This window comes from Lampetra fluviatilis, chromosome 7 (assembly GCF_964198595.1).
Source record: "Lampetra fluviatilis chromosome 7, kcLamFluv1.1, whole genome shotgun sequence".
Lineage (NCBI taxonomy): Eukaryota > Metazoa > Chordata > Hyperoartia > Petromyzontiformes > Petromyzontidae > Lampetra > Lampetra fluviatilis.
The window spans coordinates 1985217-2008175 of NC_136281.1; the positions used below are offsets into that span (position 1 = coordinate 1985217).

The 22959-nt window shown below is 43.6% G+C and overlaps 1 protein-coding gene across 1 annotated transcript in view; it reads right to left on the bottom strand.

Moving 5' to 3' along the window:
- Positions 1-422: 422 nt before the first annotated feature.
- FOXN3 (forkhead box N3) overlaps positions 423-22959 on the bottom strand; it is a 35676-nt gene continuing 13139 nt past the window's right edge. Inside the window, exons 3-7 of the mRNA XM_078858128.1 lie at positions 20124-20260; positions 12670-12722; positions 5835-5903; positions 4705-4789; positions 423-4045 (exon numbers count right to left, since the gene is read on the bottom strand). Coding sequence (XP_078714254.1) covers positions 3304-4045; positions 4705-4789; positions 5835-5903; positions 12670-12722; positions 20124-20260 — 1086 coding nt within the window. The 3' untranslated portion in view covers positions 423-3303. The remainder of the gene's footprint in view (positions 4046-4704; positions 4790-5834; positions 5904-12669; positions 12723-20123; positions 20261-22959) is intronic.

Sequence of the window (22959 nt, forward strand, 5' to 3'; positions counted from 1 at the left end):
AACATTTTCTTCTCAATACTCTGGTTCTTTCGGTAAAGTCACGTAGAGTATGGATTCCTGCAGTCACGAAAGCTTCAAATCACGATTTCTTCTCAATGTTTTAGCATTTTACATTTGCATACTGAAGGGCAAATGCATAGGTGAAAGAAAATGCTTTTATGCAACTACATGGCAGCAAAATATAGTAGAAAATGTGTCGTTCGGCTTTTTTCCTGAAAAATATTATTGGAAACTACTTTCATGCCAAGAACATAAAACTTGGCCGACATCTGCCAGGGCAGCCATAACCATGTTAATTAGTTGAACTTGCGCGCTGTGTACATTCAGTGAACATGCACGCGTTTTTTTACGTACAATCATTGAAAATTGTATTAATACAATCAAATTAGGAGAAAAAACTGCAAATTAAGACACCACAAAGAGGGAAGGGAGCGAGGCCATGTTTAATGGAGTGGGTATTTACAACGAAGGACATGTCTTTGGCAGGACACGCCTGACGGAGGAACCGTCCCCGTGCAGGTCACAAACACCACTGCCCGCGCCACGCACAATGGGTCACAGCTCTCTCTCTCTCTGTGGTTGGCAGGTTTTGGCAAAACATGACAATTCACAACTCAAAATAAAAACCAAATGGGGCCAGAGTGTAAGAGGGATAAGTGAGGGCATGTTTACCAGGGCGCGGGCAGGGCTGGCTCGTTCATGCAATTAAGTGTAAGTGCCCAAAATGTTCACCCACAGCCAGCACTGCCGCCCTGCACTGCCAGTGGGTCCACATGGGCCATCACTGACCGTAAGTGCAGCCAAGTGGCGGCTGGCAGGGCCACCAAGTTACTCGAGCATGTGCCAAATACAAATGTGGCCATTGACAACACTTAGCACAATATTGCTACACGATAATACAATGTGCAAGGCTCTGAGTAACAGAAAAGGCAAATGTTGGTACAAAGTGTCAGAATACTGGATAAGAAAGTTAATAAATTTGCAAAAGTTTTGAAAAATGCTCACTGGAACATATACAGTAATAGTTATTTTACCAGCTACAGGTACTTAGGAATTACACCTCACAACACTACTCATTGTATGACCAATTCCTATTGTCATATGCATTAGCTTAAACAACGAACAGCACACGGCTTTGGAAAGGTGATTACCTGGCACGATGTCATTAATACCTCGTAGTTATAAGAGGAAGGTTAACTCTGGAAGACAATCATTTAAAAAAAAAATCTCTGAACAGCACACCCGCCGCCAGCGCAGGCCTGGCATGTGCTTCGCGAGTAACGCGAGGTGTTCACCTCCCCCCCCATGCTGACTGAGAGCAGCGCAGCAGCGCCCTCAGCATCCTTAACCTCAGGGCAGTTTCTCATAGCTTCAATATATTTATCAGACTCGTGAGACACAAATACTGATGCTGATATTGGCTCCCTCTGCCAAACACGTCACCAAATCCCTGAACAAAACTTAAACATTGTAAGTTATATATTTACTATCGACCCAGGCAGAGTGAATTGCTTCGGGACTTGCTAATACAAGGTTAAAGCACCTTTCCCCAAATCTTAAATCGTTATGAATATGAAAAATGCATGCTGTCACTAACAACTCTAAGTCACATTACATTGACATACAAAAAACACACATAGGAGTCGTTTGTTCAAACAAAAGCATGCAATGGCAGATTGCGTCTGACGCTGGCAACGTGAACAGTGGCACAAACGAGAAGGGCCTCGCCCGGTGGCCCCGGGGAACCCAGCGCGTGTGAGGTGTTCCCTGCCCACAGCATAGACAAGATGATAGGGAATCCCAGTGCCCAGGAAGGGACCATGCCACCTGCCCCTCCCAACGCTGGAATGCTATAAAACGCTGTCCTTGAATCTTGTCCTAGAAGCATTTACAAGAATGCTCTCATCGTTTCGGTGAAGCACAGGCCAAGATTGCACATATTATTGAGACATTTTAAAATAAATACTAGTCATCAGAGAGCACTGATTAAAATAATATTAGATTTATATGATTGTTTTATCTGTCCATCTATTTTTTCTTGATGTAAACGTAAAATAATTAATATTATTCAATGAAAAGTGTCAATAGAGTAAGAATAATGTTGGTGTGGCACCGAGGTCACATTCCACGCGGTAGCTAATGTCAAGTGCAGTTTCCCACACGAGGGGGCTGCTGTCTGCCAGTGTCATATCTTCATCGATTCAGGAGCAGCCGTTTAGAGCACTGCAGCACCACATGCTGGTGAGGAGCCACACCCGTTACAAGAACATTGCTCAAGAGCAGCAATAGCACGGCGTCACGGTGTCACGGCGCCTGTCACTAACCTCCTCAGACTTCACTCACTTCACTGCCCTTGGCAGAAGCCATCGTTGCTTATGAACATGCGGCTTATTTGTGATTATTCCACCTTTTCGCAATGTTCTGGCAGTAATCGTAAAATACCCTTTTATTTTTTACTCATGTACGCGCTCTACACTGATTCACCTATGCATCACTCCAGGTCATCGATACGCGGGGAGATTGTCTAATTACAGCAGACCCATTCAGGTCTACATTTAAAATTAAAAAGTCAGATCCTATATGTCATACTGCAATGAAATGTGCACCATGAGATTAAGATGGGTCCGAGTTTTACATGGCAGAATTACCAGTCTATATCTGGAGACCACAAATTAGCAAGAGGCTCATGCTTTTGCTGAGCTCCAATTACAAAGCCTGCGCTTGCAGTCTCTCGCGAGTACAAGAGGCAATGCCATACTTAATTCAAGTGCAAATGCACATTTAAGAAAATAAAAAAACCTCAACATAGTTAAACATTGCTATTAATTTTCTTGGCAAACTAGAACAATTCCGTAACACTCTGCACATCATCATTCAGACGGCAAGACCCCTACAAGGGTTTCCACTTAATTTTTCTGATTAGGACCGAAATTATTGGTGTTGGTTATTGGCATTAAACAGACAGAATGGACACACATAACACCCTTGGACTCTCAAAACATGAAAACCAAGGAGATTTCAGGGCGTCATTAACCTCTTATGGTCTGCACCGCAAACGACATTAATTCAACAGGGAAGACCAAGCACAGTGGCTACGCTTCTGAAGCACTGATTCAGTAACTAAACAAAGTTCCTTGGGTCAACATATGGCTTTCATCCCCACTCAAAAATATACTTGATTCTGAAAAATAATTTTAAAAACCAAAACAGAACAAAAACAAAATAAAAGTATTGCCCCATAATTGTATTTTTTTAATTGGCATGAGTCCCGTAAGCTTAAGGGAGGGTTGGTGGTGACGTGAGTTATTTCTTCCTGCGGCTGCCCCTATCAGGCGCAGGAGCTGCCTTGGTGACAACCGCAGTGGCTGTGCTCTCTAGGCACTGGTGCAAACCGGCGAGGTGCAGCAGGGAGCCGGCTGCTGCCTTCAGCTCTTCATCTTCCTCATCCTTGTCGTCCAAGACCCGTACAGCCCCACTCTTCCTGCTGCTGCTGCGAGGTGGCTCTTCAGAAGCCCTGAACATTCGTTTGCCCAGAGTGTCCCATCCACCCCTGCCTAGCACCCTCTGCCATTTGTCTGTTTTGGGGGCAGCAGCACCGCTACCCAGAGAAACTCCAAACTTTCTTTTGCGTTTCTCCTGGCTCTTTTCGCTCTTCCCTGCCTGGTGGTTCTGCCGCCTTAACGCCGATTCTTTACCTCCCCCTCCTCCCTCCCCTTGTTTCCCCTCTTCACTCCTCTCTACAGCAACATCTTCCTTTTCCTCACCCTGCAATCCCAAAGGCAAACCTTGCTTGCCTTTCCCACGTGCGTGCGCCGCAGTGCGACCACCTCGGATGGAAAGGTCATAAGGGCCCTGGAAGGAGGCAGGAGAGCAGGAGGAACAGGTGGAGGGCGACGGCACCAAGGGGGCATGGCCAGAGGACCCTACTACCCCTGACGCCACCACGTAGTTGTGGTCTTCACTGGGGTCACAGCTCACCACCGGGGAGCCACACGAGTGCTCGCTGTCGTGCCGGGCACGGGTCCGTTTGCGGCCCTCTCGTTCCCTACCAAGTGAAAGCAGCAAGAGAGCAGCGATGCATTTAATTGGCTTGGTTAAAATCACCTTCTAAGTTTCAACATCGGCTTATTGTCTTAAGCTCCAGTGTTCTAAATGTTTAATGAAAATCAGCGTATAATGCAAGGGTCATGCATAAAACTCGGTCAATTACAGCGCTTAAACATTTACGGTATTTGAACAAAACGTGTAAAAGTACAGCAGCCTCACAACAGAAAACACAACTGTTCACATCCAGCACAATGAGCTTAAGCTTATAACAAGCTGCTTGCATATACCACATTCATGTCGGTCTCATAGCCAAACATTCAAATCACTAAGTATTTATACAGGTAGGAACAACAGGACCACACTGCCCACCAGGGATTATTTGTCTGTCTGTCTGTCATGCATAGCCACACCCTCTATTTGTATTTCATAGAGCGCTTCGGGCGGGCTCAGCACCACGTGACGCGCCGCCCCACGCAGCTTGCGCCGCATGACACGGATCACACGAATGCGCTGTCCAACCAAGTTCCTACCTGCCCACTCTGAAGGAACGTGTTCTTTAACCTTTCTATATTTTTTATGTTATTTAAATCATTGCGAGTACAAAGAGACCGAAATGAGGGTTGAAGGTAGGTCAGGGTGTGATGCAGAGCGTAGTACCGTGTGCAACCCGTCGTGTGAATCTGCAGCGGCTTGAGCAAACCCCAGCTTCCTCCTCCTCCTCCATTCTGTTGCAGTCGTGCATCTGTCAGGGGATGACAGGAGTAGTTCCATCATGTATCACATACATTCATACCGGGGAAATCAACCACGTGTGCATTTGTGTATTCAATTCACGCTCAAAGCCAACACCACCGGCAATGATGATCTTAATTGGTTTTGGGCCTCCTCTAGGTCGACTCAGTCTCAAATGAGTACCTGGTGCAGTGTGTGTAAACATCAGTACTGGGGAGACAAAGGCGGCCGGGCGTGGTGTTGGCCACCCAACCCCTCTTGCGCCGTGCTGGCCTACATATTTAGGTGTTCGCTAACAGCACCTGCCCCAACAGTCTGTTCGCGGCTATACAGGGGATCTTCGTCTTTGTGTGTAACCATGTGTGTGTGTCTTGGGTCTTTGTGCCTACGTTGTGTCTGCATCATTGTACGTGCAAGAATGTGCTCAGAATCAGACTCTTTATTTAGACTGGAAGAATCCGATGAGTTATGAAGCTCTTGTTCAGTATGAGTGGGTCAGCAAGTCACAACAGCAAACAATACAAAAAACAATGGGAGTGCAAAATAGAGAAAATAGCTAGCAAGTCACTAAATATAAATAAATAATGCTTCCATTATATAAGTCCGATTTATCATGGTTGGACAAGGCAGCAAAAACAACACCAACAAAACAGACCCAGACCACAGCAAGATAACACCACACAGTAGACCCTCAATAAAACTCCATAATTAACATTGAACAAAATCGATGCACGGGCAATGATTTAAGCTAACGTAGCTTCTGCCAAGACATGAGCGAGACCTTCTTGGTGGGGGGTAAAAGCAACCACAGGTAGGCATGGGAAGCTGCGAGAAGCAGCGTTTGAGAAGCGCTTTACTGGCACGTGTCTGCGGTGGTGGATGAGTTTGTTGTACAGTAGTAGGGTCCTCACATCAGTGTGATTGTGTTTGAGAGGTGAATGTGTGATGAGAGTTCATGTGTGTGGTGAGTGTGATGTGGTCAGCTAGAGGTGAGTGTGGTAAGTGAGAGAGAGGTGAGTGTGGTGAACGATGGTGAGTGTGGTAGGGCGACTCACATTCAGCCGGTCTTTGCTCTGGAGGAGAGTTGAGCAACATCATGGCAGTCACAGCATCAATATCAGATTCTGTTAAAATAGAAGTTAACAGTTAACATTATATATGTGCAATACCTGTATAACATTTCAAGTAGTGCACGATATACACTCATTATGTTGGAAAGTGGCTTCTATATTAGGTATATGGTATTAGAGATCAAATAATTTGCCTTAAAAAAACATTTATTTAAATCAATCACTCGGATATTTAACAACTGCAACCTCGATAACTACAGATGTGTTATGATCACCATGATTTCATAATTTTGTTATTTCACCCTTATAATGCCATTATAACGCTTTACAGCACCAAGTAAGAACTCATTCTAGTGAGTCTCTTAAAAAAAAGGAGACCTGGGTAAAAGTGCATTGGGAAAGCCAAAAATGCAAAGATTAGACTGATAAAAAGTGCCAAAGTCAGTATAAAACGCACAATAAGTTGCAGCCTTTAATTACTCATCAAATATAATTGAATAAAGAAAGTATCATTACGTATTTCACAACTCATTTAAAATGAATTAATGAAATAGCAATGTTTTATACATACCATAATTAGCATTCACATCATCCAAAAGCAATCCAATACAAACTGCATCCCCCTACCAAGAAATCCATATTCAAAACGAAGGCAGTAACACTGGAATTCACAACGTATACTACGATTTACGTATTCTAAATCATTGAGTGCAACACATTGCTTCAAACGGTCCACATTTAAAGAGCAATTATATGCCGGTTTCTATTTTACAACATACATTTAAATCCAGAATGCGGAGACAGCTCATGTTGTAGGGTTAAGTTCCTGATTTTCATATTAATCCGAAAAACATCCAAAACGAAGGGCATGGCACACGAGATTTCGGACGATCAAAACGTGGCACCGCAAATATGACGTCGCTTCCATGATTTTTCCCACCAAAAGAGGTGTCGTGGAATTGGGTGACATCGCGATCTTTAGCACCAAGACATTTTAAATACTTCACGTAAATGATCTGAAATTGATTTATTGTCGAGCATATTGTGAAAGTCGTATTCCGGAAAAAAAAATGCATGTATGGGCAATGTTTGTATTTACTTTTGTATATTAATCATGCATCACTGCAAGAGTTTTTTTTTAATGATAGTTTGAACAATTGTGCTCAATTTGACATTGATTTTTATATTTCTACGTTCCAACTGTGGAATACATAATGATGCTATATAATGAAGGCCAGAACAGTTTAGATCTAGCATGATATGCAGATTAATGGTCGTATTTTCAGTTCAAGTTGATGCTTTCAGAAATTGATCGCGTGTGTAATCGCAAATTTCAGTCAATGCAAGTAGCGTGTTTATGCGGTACTGATTTGTATCCGTGAGCTTCACTGCAGTTACACAGAGCGGCCAAAAGGCGTCTAAGGTGCACTGAATTTGAGCTATCCCCTGAAGGGCCAGATTGCTCAATATCCGGATCCCTGATCCAGAACACTGCCGTACAGCAGACACCACCAGGCAGTCTGGACATAAGGTCGGACAAACGAGTACTATCCTAAAAGTACCGTCCTAGAATCCAATACCACACCTTGGTGAGAACACAATAGTCCCAACGAAAGCTACCGAGACGTACATAGCATAGTGAAATGTACCGAGAGAAAACATTGTCACAGCCACTATCCCACCATGTACACACACAGTGAGCATGCATCACCAAGTGGAGACAGCACATGACAACAATTTTTTTTCGATTTAAAGCTTTCGTGACTGCAGGGAATTCTTGGTTCTTTCGGTAAAGTCACGTAGAAGGGAAATAATAAAATAATAAAAACAAAACAGCTCTGTTCTTCACCTGAGGATGGCTGCTTGCGTTGTGGCCTAAACGTAGTGAGAATTTTATTGTTTTATTTTTATTATTTCCCTTCTACGTGACTTCACAGAAAGAACCAAGAACATGACAGCTATCTGAGATGGTTCTATGAATGGCATCCTTTACCTAAATAACCACTTGAATGTTGTAATTTGGGACACAGAATCAGCTTCAACGGAGAGGCATTGCACCCGACGACATTATATGGCTGGTTTAAAGTACCAAAACGCCATGCACAATAAACATTTGACATAAGTTATCTGAAATATGAAATAGTATTATGAACACTGTGGGAACGTTTTGTATTGAAGAGAAAATGATGACTGTAGAGGCATGCTCAACAATATCACACTCGGTGTGCTTAACAACACACATGTCCTGCACAAATACACATTTACTATCATGCGTGAGCCACCATTGTACCATGCGGGTCTAATCAAGTGATGGCATCAGGCAACGTGGAGCCCTTCTGCTTCAAGGCTGCTTCTGTTTGTAAGGTAATCTGCTAGGGCCATATTTTTAGTTTTTTGTCTTTGACTAAATAGTTAAGAGAGCCGCATGACATGCAGAGAGCTACTTGAACACAAACACAGACACAGCAGAAACAATATAGGTGATGGAATAACTGCGACTCTCGTTTTTGTTCCCCCTTAGTTACTCTTGAACAATACAAATTTAATTAATGATCTTTATGTTAAATTATGTTTTAAGAAATATTTTTTTTTTACAAAAATGTCAAAGACTGCCCACAAGGGGGCAGCCAAAAATCCGCCGCATTCGCCTCCGCAGCCGAAAGGTTGCCGAGCCCTGTGCTCGGGAGAATGTCGCTCGATACTTAATGCACTCTGCTCGTAAATAACAAAAACTCATTTTGTTTTACACTTCATGAAAAGTGAGACATTAAAAAAAACAATGTTCAATGCAAATAAAAAATAAGGAGCGCTGTCATGTAAAACGCATCTTACAATAATGTTTCATTGCTTCGTGTCTATTAATTCAGCAACAGCTCCGTCAGAAATGTGCTCCTGCTCAGACGCTGCTTCTACATGGCAAAGGGAACCATGCTATTAAGTGGCCCTTGAGTAATCAATCTCAACAACAAATGATGCCCCACCTAAACACGCAGTCCCCGACAAGGACCCTTCACCCATTAACTGCTTATTTGTCCCGTCAATAGGTTCTTAACAAGCTCACTTGGCCCACTACACGAGTATAACAGCAACACATGCTCGCCCAATCCCTCCCCTACCCCCCATTCTCTTTTACCCTGCGATGCACTTATTTTCATTCAAGCGTTGTGTGCTGCTTGAACACCACTGCGGTCTTCCTGTGACCATAACAGTCAGATTAACACGACGCATGCTACCGCGTGCTGCTCGTACCTCTTAGCGCATCTCTGAATTGTTACTTGCGCTCGAGCTTATGGAACATAATTTATATTTGTGAACAATTCGTTACTTTCCAAGACTGTCCTTTTATCAAATCGCTTGGCATCTTGGGCACGAGGCAAGGCAAAGCCCGAGCCTGTAATTCCACAGCAAAGGCAGGTTTCGTTATCGGCGAGTTCCACCGCCCAACCAAACTTCCTGCCGCATGTACTGCGTGGAACAGCTGGTGAGTCTCACACTGAAATAACACACACACGTGTGCGGCAGTGCACTTACGCACGCACTAACACGCGCAGCAAACAACACCGCGCTCCCAAAGACGACGAAACAAAACTGGTAGAGTAACCCATGGGCTGCAACTCCTCGTTGCATGCCTGTCCACATTCCGACACAATAACGCATCGTCATATCAGCGAATTCGTGGCTTTTGATCGTCCGTTCCCTGCTGGTATTGCGCAATTTCGAATAAGCCACGGGAATATGAAGATTAAACAATGAGTAAATTATTAATAATTATAACAAACAATGATTCTGTTGGATTAAAGCCCCTCCCCCCCTTCCCTTGCCATGGGAGGTTGTCCGTCAACACTTCACCACGCTGGTGAGTGTGTGTGATCTAGAAGCGGGGACCAGGATTGGTTAAAATGTCACTCGCCACTCATTTGAAGCATCAGGAATAGAATTTCAATGCGCTAACCGCTGCACCACCGCTCCATCCCTGATACATGACATAAATAAAGCAAATTGCTTTTACTGTCAGCAGTTGAATGTTAAAATTGTAGTACAATACTCTATTTACAGACTGCATATTTCTTTTTTTGCATTTCTTTTATTTCTGGTCCAGTGAATATCTATGGCTTAAAGATAGCGTTCATATAAAAAAACAAGCAACACCTTACATAAGAGGATTTTTTTGGGTGACATCGCGTAAATATAAATGTGTCGTTAAACCCACCACCACCCGACACAGCCAATTAGTAGGGTTTGTCACGTAAATATGTAAATACGTTACTAGTTCAGCACACCGGTGTGTTGGAGAGTAAACCCACAACATTTACAATTGTGTGTTGGAGAGTAAACCCACAACATTTACAATTGTGTGTTGGAGAGTAAACCCACAACATTTACAATTGTGTGTTGGAGAGTAAACCCACAACATTTACAATTGTGTGTTGGAGAGTAAACCCACAACATTTACAATTGTGTGTTGGAGAGTAAACCCACAACATTTACAATTGTTGTGGGTTTACTCTTCAACACACCGGTGTGCTGAACTAGTAACGAATTGACATGTTTTGTTTACGCGACAAACCTTACTAATTGGCTGTGTCGGGTGGTGGTGGGTTAACGACACATTTATATTTACGCGATCTAACCCAAAACAAAAACCCTTTATTATGAATATTGGTCACGAAAGCCTACATGTTAAACTAAGCAACACCTTCATGCTTCATTCCGTCGAGGCAACTGGACTATCGTCACGTGCTGCACAGGTCCGTGTAAATCTCTGTGAAATGTTATGCCCAAGCTGGCCAAATCCACCTTTCGTGTTCCTCCTCTGCTCGAGCGACTCAAAAAGTGAAATGCCCAAAGTTGTCAGAATAATTTCTAAAGAATCAAAATGTAAAGCTCCCACTTTTCAGCACGTGGCGTACAGCGTTATGTTTTTCCTTTCTAAATAGTAATTCGTTTTCACGGTCATTTCCAAAAGTTTGCTGACTTTATATCGAAATTCACGATTCCCAGGAACACACCCGTGACTTCTGCATGACAAGACCGCAGCATTAAAAGTATATGATTAATGGGTTCAACATTTTAAAAACCAGAGGAAAAAACGCGCACACAACCATGGTCTCGCTGCAAAATTTATGAACACAAAGACAATTGGCCTCCAGAGAGAGCCAGCAGGCCTTGTGTGTGCACTGTACACACGTGACTATTTTCCAGAAGCAAGCCGTGAGAAAACTGGTCAAACTGGCAGTACAGGTCACACAGCTGCTGTCACCTCAGCAAATTACCCACAATTACATGATTATGATTCATACACAGCAGATACAAACACAGTGTTAATACTGTCAGTTTAGTTTTTAAGTTGAAACAGTTTTACAGCGGTATCATTTGCAGTGTGGGACACGTACACTACCAACAAGACATTTTACTACGAGCCAGATTATGCGAGTTTTGAGACTTACAGCAAGACAATATAACTGGGGATTGTATCTGCTGTGTATGAATCATAATCATGTAACAAAGGGTGGGTGACGTGATCCAGCCGTAGCGTCGTATTCGATGCTTATTGCAGAGGTTCGCGGTTCACTTTCGCAGGCCGCCCTAGTTAATACTGCCAGTGTATTCACCATAAAATCAGTTGGCATCGTTCGAAAAGGAGTAGGCCATTGTGCGATGGTGTCACAGTTAAAATTTGTCAAAATCCAGTTGCCAGTTTGCCACACACATAGAAATGTCTACAGCAATAAGCATAGCATGTTTACCTTTTTAAAACTGATAAACAAAGGCAGCTGCCGGGGTGTAGTGGTTAGCACACTGGACGCTGGTTCGAATTGATCTCCTGACGTGGCAGTTGAGACAATGGCAGAAACTTAGTTTTAAATCCCACCCTCCCCCACCGCTGTCAATCCAGCCAGCAAAAAAATGTTGGGCAGACAGTTAAACCAGCAGGTCACATGCTGTGGGTAATGTATAGGGGGACGTCCATAAATGACGTCACGCGATTTTGGACGATTCCCCCCCCCCCAAAATTACGTCACAAAGCTCTGCCGCCCCCCCCCCAAAAAAAAAATAAAACATGCTTCAAATCGCTTTAAACTATTGTCATTGTAGTGCGTATTTAATGTGGCGCTGCACTCTGATGTTGTAGGAGAAAACATTTATTAAAAAGTCTATTTAATTAAGTAGAACGTGTTGTCTATATTTACTTAAAGTTGCGCATTTTGATGTGACGTCACATTTCTCAAACGCCCCCCCCTCGTCACACATCGTCGCAAATGTCTGACCCCCCCCCCAGGTGCGTGACGTCATTTATGGACGGCCCCTAGGTACTCCCACCCCTACCGAGGTAGTCAGTGCGGAAGAAAAGACCAAATACCCCATGGCACTCCCTCTCGTGGAGGCCCTCCCACACAAAGTGGGGTGAGCGAGCAAGCTGTTGCAGGGCTGCACCTTTACACTTTAACTCTGGATTGAGGTCACAAGTATGTACTACGTGGGTGACGTATGAACGTGTTAATTAGTGTTTTCACTACTAAATTCCCACTATAATCGATTATCAGTTCCATGCTTTTTGTATCTGTAATTGATTCTGACAACGGTTTCTGGTTTCCTGGATATTGTTTACCAACTTAAAATAAACTTACTCTCAAATGTACTAATTTAGGGAAAAATAGCAATCGTTGTCCCCTCTTGGGAGAAAAAAAAACCATACCAAGCACTCCTAAAACGAGTATTGAGACTCCGTGAGGTTTCCAGGGTAAACCAGCCATAACAATAACAGCTGTAATGCTGCATACGTGACAAGTTGCGCAGCCAGCACGTGGGATGGGGATACCTTGCAGAGCCGAGCCATTGTGACGCAGGCGGCCGCACACCGACAGAGATGAACTGCAACACAAAAGCACAGCAGACGAAACACTGATCACCCCCACAATAGGCACTCCTCCGACGGTAGAAAAATATCTCAACAGACAGCAGCACAGAGATGGCTCTGCACCCGCAGCTGGGGCAGGACAAACAACAACTCTCCAGTCAATAACACTGCCCTAGAGAGGCAAGATTATATAATAGGTGATGTGTTGAACAATGCTCCTCCTCCACAGCAAGGGACATTTCCCGAAATGTCACTCATTGTATAACGTTTTCTTGTTCGGGGCAATGTGGTGCCTTCTTGCTATTCGTGGTTGTGCACCGATGCCTATTCAGTATCACAGACATCACAGATGTCTTTAATTTAGACAGCACAGAGATCACTATGCAGACAATGTCCACAAGATGAGGAATCTGTACACCCAAGCACATTAGAATACAATTTGCGCTCAGCATTAAATATCGTTTTCCGTACGTGGAAACTGACCTGCACTTTCCAATGAAATTCCTCATCTTTTCTTCACGCGCCAGTTGGGGTTACTGCCAAACCGGAATTTCGCAGACTAATTCTTGGATTTCTTGTCAATTTCCAATGTTCATTCCATTCATAACATCGGTTTTAAATTTTTGTATAGCGTTCACTGCACATTAAACGCAGCACATTGTGCTGGTCTACAGCTTTGGTATGCCTCAGTCACCAAGGAACCCATAACTCACAATATTTACGTGCGACTCTCTGCAGCGAGATTGAGAATGTGTTTTGCCATGGTAACAGCGAAGATCCTGCTACTGCAGCTCGATCTGTGTTAACAGCAGTTGCATAACGCGATGTACATAACAGCCATGCCTCTTGCAATGCCAAAATGCCCAGCCCGTCGGTGAAGTCTTAGCTTGCGAGAAATGCGGGAATCTTAAGCACACACTCAAAACACAAACCAATTACAAATGTGAATGGCCTCTTTTCACTGCCCACTATCAACAACATTAGCACCCACTTGGCCGCATGTTTGTTTTGTACAAACGCGTGGTCTGGATCACATTACACTGATGGAATGCTGACACTTTGGTCACATGGCCTTCCTACTGTAACCCCTGGCAACATTAAGCACTGTACCCACAAAGAGCCACTGTGTCAAAAACGTGGCCTAGGAAAATTGAGCTAATTCAGCATTTGCCGGTGAACGCAATGGTGTTGTGATCTTCGTTTAAAAGGCAAATCCCGATGTACATGCTGAGAATAAAACACAGCTTTCTACTCACTAGCTTTATTTTACCATGTAAGTCCCACGGAGCTATAGAGCTGTTTTCAGAAGACACCTGGCCACAAATGATAGCCCAGTGAAGAGGCTTATGTGTAAATTTATAGCAGCCAAATACTCTATAAACGCATGTTTCTAAATGGAGAGGGAAAAACCGGAGGACCCAGAAAAAAATCCACGCAACCACGGAGAGACATGCAAACTCCAAATATACAACAGGCGTCAGAGCTGGGATCGAACCCACGACCTCCTGTATGGCGGGCGAATTAGTTAACATCTCGTCACTGCAGCGCTACATTTCTCATCTCGCCATCGGAGGGGGCATTCAATCAGATCAGTGAACAACACAACTTTTATGTGATACATATACAGTATACCGTACTGTAGTTTACATAATGAAACACATTTGTTCCTAGTTACATATTACATGAGTAATGTAACGCAAGTAACACAATGGAATTGAGGCACTGTAATAAGGATAATTTCAAAAGCTCTGAATTATTGGGCATTACAATGTAGAGACGAAAGCTCAATCGCATTATCTCGAAAGGACTGAGTGACCATGTGTGTGATGATTCTGGGTCAAGGGTCAGGGGGTTGATGGACGGCTGGGTTCAGGCATCGAGTCAACTCATTTCAGACAAAGCCTGCTGCTGCTGCCTTCTGTTGCAGAACACATCCTTCCTTGCACACAAGCCAGCTGCACCCCAATGACATCACGACAACGGAAACATAGAGGGGCACGTGATTTAACTCATAAAAGGGACTTTCCCCAGTTAGCGTGATTGTAACCGGTACCTGCCAGGGAAAGATAGGCGGTTCACGACTGCCACAGGGGTTTGTCTAACTCACGTTGGACAGATATACAACCCATAACCTCGCTGTGTCTGCAATATAAGACTATTGTTCTTTGGGTTCTGTCTTAATTTCAAGTTTTAATTCAGGTGGTGCCGTGGTTTGAGAACTTGTTGTGAATACAAATTTTGGTCTGGAGTTAACTCATCCCACTTACACACCCGGCACCACTTTGAGGTAATTTCATAGTGGTCATCCATTTGAGAAAATTGTACCTGCAATGGGGATTATCACCACTCCCTCCATTACACAATTGAGCTGCGAGACACTGCCTTTTAAACTTTGTAACGATATAGTTGGTATTTAGGTCACAAGACAGTGTTGTGTTGATGTATTCCATTATCTAATTAATAGTGAAAGGATAATAATATGCAGAATATGATTCAGCAGGTATTCATGAGTTATTAAGCTTGATTGCCGAGAAAAGCATCACCTAGTCTCAAGATTTATTTTCAGGAGGGTCCTGCCAAGTTTACCCAGGAGGGGGCAATGATTTATTTTGAGGTAATTTGATTTCTATGTTTTCCAATTAGGTAACTTGCAATTAATGTAGCAAATTTGGACACACCGACATACAATTGCCTACTCTTCTTTGAATGGCGTCCGATGAATAACATCCAAAGTAATTAACCTGGGTGGCCTGCCGGATTAAAACTGCAAACCTCTGCAACAAGCAGTGAACGCGCTACCGCCAGGGCATAAAGGGTTATCCCAGTTATTAGGATATTAGTGGGCAGTGTCATTGGGAAAAACCTTTAGCGGCCCATTAATCGCATAAGGGTTAAACGTTGACAGTAGGAGAAAATCAGTGTTTCTACAACGGGTGGGAAAAATGTGTGCTTGCGTAGTAGAGAGACACACAAAGGGCACGGGTAGCAGACTGCGTAGTCAAGCAGAGTACACTTGCGTGCTCAATGACATTGCGGCAATTGCAATACATGGAAGGCAAGCAGTATTGGGAGTTGCGTCAGGGGACGCACAGCGATCGCCTTGTGAGAAATGGTCGGGAGAGGTGCGACATGTCATCATCGCGCGTGGGTCGGGCAGCATGAAAGGCCACACAGACAACTTTATATACAGAGGTTAAGTCTGCGCTCAGCACATTTAAACATCCAAAATAAACCAAACGCAGAGTTAATGTAACGAAGGTAAACAAATAATATGAGTGCTGCCCCCCCCCCACAGTCCTCACAATCACAACCATCACTTAAGTGCCCCATCCCCAAAGGCAATCGCCAGAATGACCCTTTCAGAAATCCTTAGCAGTCCCGCTTACAAATTAAATAGTATATCTCCAGTGGTATGTGTTATGAGGTATGTGTTCATTCACAATGGACATCCAGCACTCAAATATTAACATCGAAATCGAAACATGACAGTTCACCATATTTTAAGTCTCAAAACCATTCTCCTAATTCGCAAAGGTAATAGCGAATGCATGTGAAAAGTAACATACACATGTGCCTACAGAAGACCGTTTTCAATCAGTGTGTGTACTACCTGCTATGATGTATGGTTCACAGGCATGATCAGTGACTAGAAATATTGAGAACTGAAGAGTGTGTAAAGGAAGCACTGAGCAATGCATGCTGGGAATTACATTATAAGACAGGTAGAGGAACATGGACTAGTGAACACACACACACAGGTTAATGACATCATCCAAACTATTAAGAAATCTAAATGTGCTTGCACAGGACACATTGCTAGAAGGAATGATGGACAATGGTCAACAATAATGCAGTGGCAGCCAAGGCTTGGAACGTGGGGAGATGGAGCAATGAAACCAATTAATGTGCAGGTACTGGAAGGAGTATTTGCAATGCAGAAATGTGAAAGGTGGTGGCGGTTTTGTTGAGGAGGCCTCCATCTTGCAGTTGATGGATGATGATTATATGAGCCTATGTAAATTAAAATACCTCAATGACAGCCAAGCATTGTGGTCTCTGTCTAAATGGCCATAAAAAAGCATGGCGTCAAAACAGATCTATACACAACGGCGTGTCAGCAGTACAATTAGACATTGCATTAGCCGACTGGTACTTCCATGCCCTGGATAACAGCCCAGACTACAATATTTCACCATCGTGGCGTCTGCTCGTGGCACACTGTACACAAGCAGCTGTTTGACAACAACAAAAAGTCAACACAAAATGTGTGTGTTTAGTCACAATCACACTTTGTGATCTACAGGCGAAAGGCAGTATAGATGTGTAAATTATTAGTATGTACACTACACAAGGTGCTCCCACTCATTGGTACAATATTCATAGTTGCGTAGACCTGCTCGTGCATGCTTTACCAAGCTCTCGGACAGCAACACAATTCTCATGTCAACAGCAACTAACACAGACAAAGTTCCCCCGTACAGACTGTTGGGGCAAGTGCTCCTAGCGAGCACATATGAAAGCTGAGATGGCAGACGAGGGGATGGGTTGCCAACACCACATCCGGCCGTCGTTGTCTCCCCAGTGCTGGTGTTTCCACACCACACGCAATACTCATTTAAGGCTGAGTGGACCTAGGGGAGGCCCAGGACCGGGACCAGTTCAAATATTGGCCACTGTTATTGTGAATTTAACTCGGATCACAGTGCGCTAACGACTACACTACCGCCCCCAACACCTACCAACAAGCACATACTGACACAAAGAGCACACAAGCCTCTGACTGGAAATATCACACACGACTGTGATGTATGGTCTCTCCATTGAACAGAGATATCCTACCCTCAATCCCTACCACCCACCCTTCTATTCTCATGTCGTTTCTTGGGAAACATGTAGCCACATAACCCTATGACGACTGAGGTTGCCATGCCAATGTACGCTGTCACATGGCAACCAGCGGTATCGCTAAAGCAAAAAGCTGCTTCCCCCACCTATGTTCAGGAGTGTGTGCATGTTTGTACGTGCTCACGCCCGCATATAAACTGTGCACCCAGATGTGTTTACAGGCAATATTCATGTGAGAATGCCATATTTTACACAGGTATGAACATGTCTGCATCACGTGTGTTGATCTATGCATGTATACACTTGCGTGTACGTTTCATTCTGTGCGCACGTGTGTGGGTTGCGTTTACGTGTGTGCACACGCATGTACGTGTGTGTGAGTGCGTGAGTGTGCATGTGGGGAGCGATGCTGTAGTGGTTAGCACGCTGTGCTATGAACCCGGCAATGCGAGTTCGATTCCCACTCACGGCCAACACCAGTGACGATTATTTGAACCAGTCATGGGCCTCCCCTAGGTTGACTCGGCCTCAAAAGTGACCTGATGTGGTGTGTGAACATCGCAATGCGAGTTCGATTCCCACTCACGGCCAACACCAGTGATGATTATTTGAACCAGTCATGGGCCTCCCCTAGGTTGACTCGGCCTCAAAAGTGACCTTATGTGGTGTGTGAACATCGCTACTAGGAAGACAAAGGCGGTCGGGCGTGGTGCCAGCCACCCACCCCCTCGTGTACCGTTCCGGTCTTCATAGGTGCTCACTAAGAGCACTTGCCCCAAAAGTCTGCTGAGGCTATATTGGGGATCTTTTGTCTTGTTGAGCATGCATGTGTCGAGAGCGGTAGTGTAGCGGTTAGCATGCTGTGCTACAAACCCAGCCAGCCAAGTTAAATTCCCGCTCACGGCCAACACCAGTGGCCATTATCTGAACTGGTCCTGGGTCTCCTCCCCTAGGTCGACTCAGCCTCAAATGAGGACCTGGTGGAGTGTGTAAGCATCGCCACTGGGGAGACAAAGGTGGTCGGGCGTGGTGCTGGCCACCCACACCCTCGTGTGCCATGCCAGCCTTCACATCTGCTCGCTAACAGGACTTGCCCCAAAAATCGGTTCAGGCTATACAGAGGATCTTTGTGCATGTGTGTGCGCAGTGGGGTGGAGGGGTATACGTGCATGCGCACTTGGGGCCAGTGTGCATGGTCGGTGTGCGCGTGTGTATGCCTGCGTGGTGGCGTGCAGGGGGGTTGTGTGTGCTTGCTTGTGTCAGTGCGTGCATGGACGGGGGGGGGGTGCGGCTTGTGCGATAGTCCGTGAGATGCGATACGACGGCGCGGCCAGGCAAACACAGCCAGCAGCTTCCTCTCCAGCCCTCCCCAATCCGCACTTGCCCAGACGAATACATTTTTTATTGTCGTGGCAGCCATTTGAATTTTCTGAAGCAAAGTGGCCATCTGTGGTCATCTTTTATACAATTTATATTATGATTAAAGACAAGGGTTTTTCAGGATGAAGTTGATGACGACACACTGATGATGCCTGGGCAAGTACGTTCGTAGTTAATACTTGCTTTGCAGGTGTCGCCATTTATCGTCCCGTCAAAAGTATTTCTCGCTTCACAATAACGCCACTTCAGAGCGAGCCTGTTATGTACTTGTGCAGGGGGCGATGGAGAAATGAAGCTTGCTGAGCTGTATAATGCACCACTCATATAACTGCCTTTCCGGACACATATTAATTGTTCGCTACTGGCCTCCTTGAGTAACACCGAGCCAAGGTGAAAGTTATGTTCAACACACTGCCTCATTGACAACCAGTAACGAAAACTACTGTGAGAACAACCACAGCATAGTACCTCTGGAAATGTCTCCTTTCCAGGATTTTGAAAAAACATTAAAAACATTAATAGCTTTCAATAAGCACTATATTGCAAACATTTACTGTAATTTACTACAAGCACAAACATTATTTTACAAAATGTTGACTTAATAATAATTATTTGCAAACAGAATAGAATTACTTAGTCTAGATTTTCCATACATTCAACAAATGTGCGTTCTTTTGTAGAACTGGCTAGTGCTATTAGACAATACAGACAGAAAAATTATACAAGGCTTGCTCATATAATGTGGCATAGACAGCCTTGAAGTTTATTTATTACAGCATGTGCTATTCGTTTCAGTTGTAGAAACTAGCAACATAAGTTAAATGTTGTATTACTCATGTAATGAAAGGCAATTATATGATTAGAGACGACAGTGCTTACAAAGGAGTTTCTGCAACATGCCTCATCGCTACGCCTTCTCTCATCCATGTATCCCAGCCTTGTCAGTGCCCAACCATCATCCCAGAATGTCAGATACAAAACATAACACGTAATATAACAAAATATTCATGTCATTTGTTAACCACTCGCCATGCGCTCTCATAAGCATCACGTATATGGCCAATTAGCTATGGGTCACTCCCGCATTCCACGTTTGTCGATCTCAACATGCCCTGAAAATCACGCATGTCATCTCACCTGCATTCCACCATGGGCCTCGGGTAAGTGTACCTCTCTGCAAATGTCCTCACCTCTGTGCAGAGTCAGGAGACGCTGGAGGGGTGTTGAGGATGTGTGAGTATGGATGATAGGGTGCCTTCTTCAGCGTCTGAATGAGGTTGGGTCGGTAGTCTGGATCCACACACCACAGTGAGCCCTTCCCAAGACTCTGCAGGATGCATCACAGCAAGAGCATTAAATACAAGACAACTTCCACCCTGCTGCATTCATCGCTAACATTGACCATCCATATTTCACTGAACACAAGTATTATCCAGTAAGTCCGTTTTGTATAATCTTCGCACTTATACTTTAGGATAATTGTTCCAAATGAATATAAGATTTCAAATGTCCACCATGCTAGATACCATTGGTGTTATCCTTACTATCCAACACCAGCTGGTAAGGAATTGTATAGCTGTTCTTAGTTCAATAAATGTAATTGATAAGAAGGCCAATGTGGAATATCGTTTTTGATTCCTTTTGTCTTCGGTCGTGTTTGATTATTGTGTCTTGCATAACCTTAAAACATATATAATTTTTTTAATGAAAATTGTTTGCCAACATTTCATAACATTATGTTACTTAGCAGAGTGTATTATCTCAAGCGCCAAAATAAATAAATTGAAATTGCCAAATTGATTTGCAATGCAGATCCATGAGAGTGACACTAAAGCAGAGGTCAATGTCAAGTTTAGGATTAGGCTCAATAAACCTCTGAATGCACAGACGGCGACCACATTCACTCTGTAACAATAAAGATGGAGTTTCATGCTCAAAGAGCAGGCTCTGCAATACAGTGTCACACCTGTACCCTCACTGGGCTGACTATTGACCAGTGTGGCCAGGGAACGTATGCACTATGCAGCTTTGGCAAATGGCGGGCCCGTGAAATTGTGCCTCGTCCATCTGCGTCTCTGGCCTGGCAGATGGGCCATGCTGAACCAGGAGGCACGAGCAAACCAGCCCCATCCCATGGGTGACATCCAGTGTGTGTCTCCAGTGGGCTGCACATGCTGGGCATGACTGAGGTCTGTCTATGGCATCAAAACGCAATATTCAATGTCAGCCGAACATTATGGACGGTATTTGATGAAATCATTTACTCAAGGTTGCTGCTTTTAATTACACTCCATTAATATCAGCACCACTTTCACCGATTTCGGAATTAAGAATTTAAAACAAATATTTTCAACCTTTACAATACAAAATAAAAACGATTAAAAACCTGTCGTAGCTTTTCAGACAAACTCCCAGGCGATATCTGTTCATGTTTACATTTGGCATATAGAAGGCCACCACAGAAATACCTCCATTTTAAAAGGTATTATAGAACTTGTACAACATAACTAGAAAAAAATATGTCCTGACATTTTCTATACTGTACACAGGACATTTAAAACTGCATTATATACCTGAATATATATTTTTACATGTATAATGAACTGCTTTCTTTACCAGAAATCTGTATATACCTGGTGTAAAGCTTTTTAAGTGATGTAATTTTTTGTTATTATGTTCACCATGCCAATTCATAGTTATCACAAATGACTGCTGTAAGAAAGAGCTAAGCCTAATATTAGGTCGGTGTGGCTGTCGGTTTCCTGTTCTCAATACATGCTAACCATCACTCGCAATGCAAGGACCAAGACCAACTTGTATGCCAAATAAATCTACAGGGATGAAAGCTCCATTATTGTTCCACCTTATTAACAAGATATTAGTGTGTGTATGACCCTGCACCAGTTAAGTACGTGTAAGTTTAACATACACCACATTTACAATGTACCACAACTCACAACATGCAAGATTCATAAATAAACTATGGAACAAAAGCATGTCAAGAGGATAATGTTATCAATAATGAACCAAATTACGAATGATAATTGTTAGTGACAACAAAAAAACTATTAATAAGCAAACGCTACAAATTATATAGATTTTGAACATGAGAGTAAAACAGTTAACTGTTAATAAATACATAATTGTAGAGTCATTTACAAAATCATAGGTAGAATATAATGCATAATTCACACGTGAATGGAAAGTTTTTCCTGAAGGCAAACAAAGCGATGGGTTCCCCGAGATTAATTTGAAAATCTGGTTACATCCAGCTCATACACTGCTGCTATGATGTACCTATAATACATGGAAGTGCCAGGTAGGACAACATTGAAGAAGCAAACGATGATCATTTAAGAACATTAATGAATGTGCACCGTTTGCCACTGTTCCACAACTGCAGGTTAAGGGTACCATGGTGAGCGCACACAACTCCAAGTTTGGGATGGTTTTGTTTTGGTAACTCGGGAAAAAGTTGGTGCACGTTTCATGAATGTGCGCTGTCCATGAGATCTCGGTGCTTGGCGAATTGCTGCCTCATGTGGCAACTAGAAATTCTACATTATTGCTTGACAGTCAACATAATTATAACATTAGCAGATATGCATTGTTCATGAACTTTTAGTCAATCCACTGCTGGATGAAGGCTTGCCCACACCATGCTGTTTGCGGGAGTTATTTGACCATATTTCACCACGCTGGTCAGTGCGGGTTGATGAAGGTGAGGAGCATAGCCCGTGGAGGAGCATATATGTCCAGTGCAGCAGAGGATATTGCAGACATTGTAATGTGTGGTAATTTAACCGTGTGCTGTGTGACAACCATCGTCAAAGCTTTTGTGACAATAAAGAGTGTGGTTTAGCCAAAACGCTTAACGACGTAGAGATTATATAATACCAACAACAGATCATTAAAAAGTACTTTTAAAAAAAGTACTTACATGGCTCATCAGGCAGAGATAAAACAAATTAGTGTAAAGGGTTCCAACTAATACTGACAGTTCACATTACATCTTCACAGCACAGA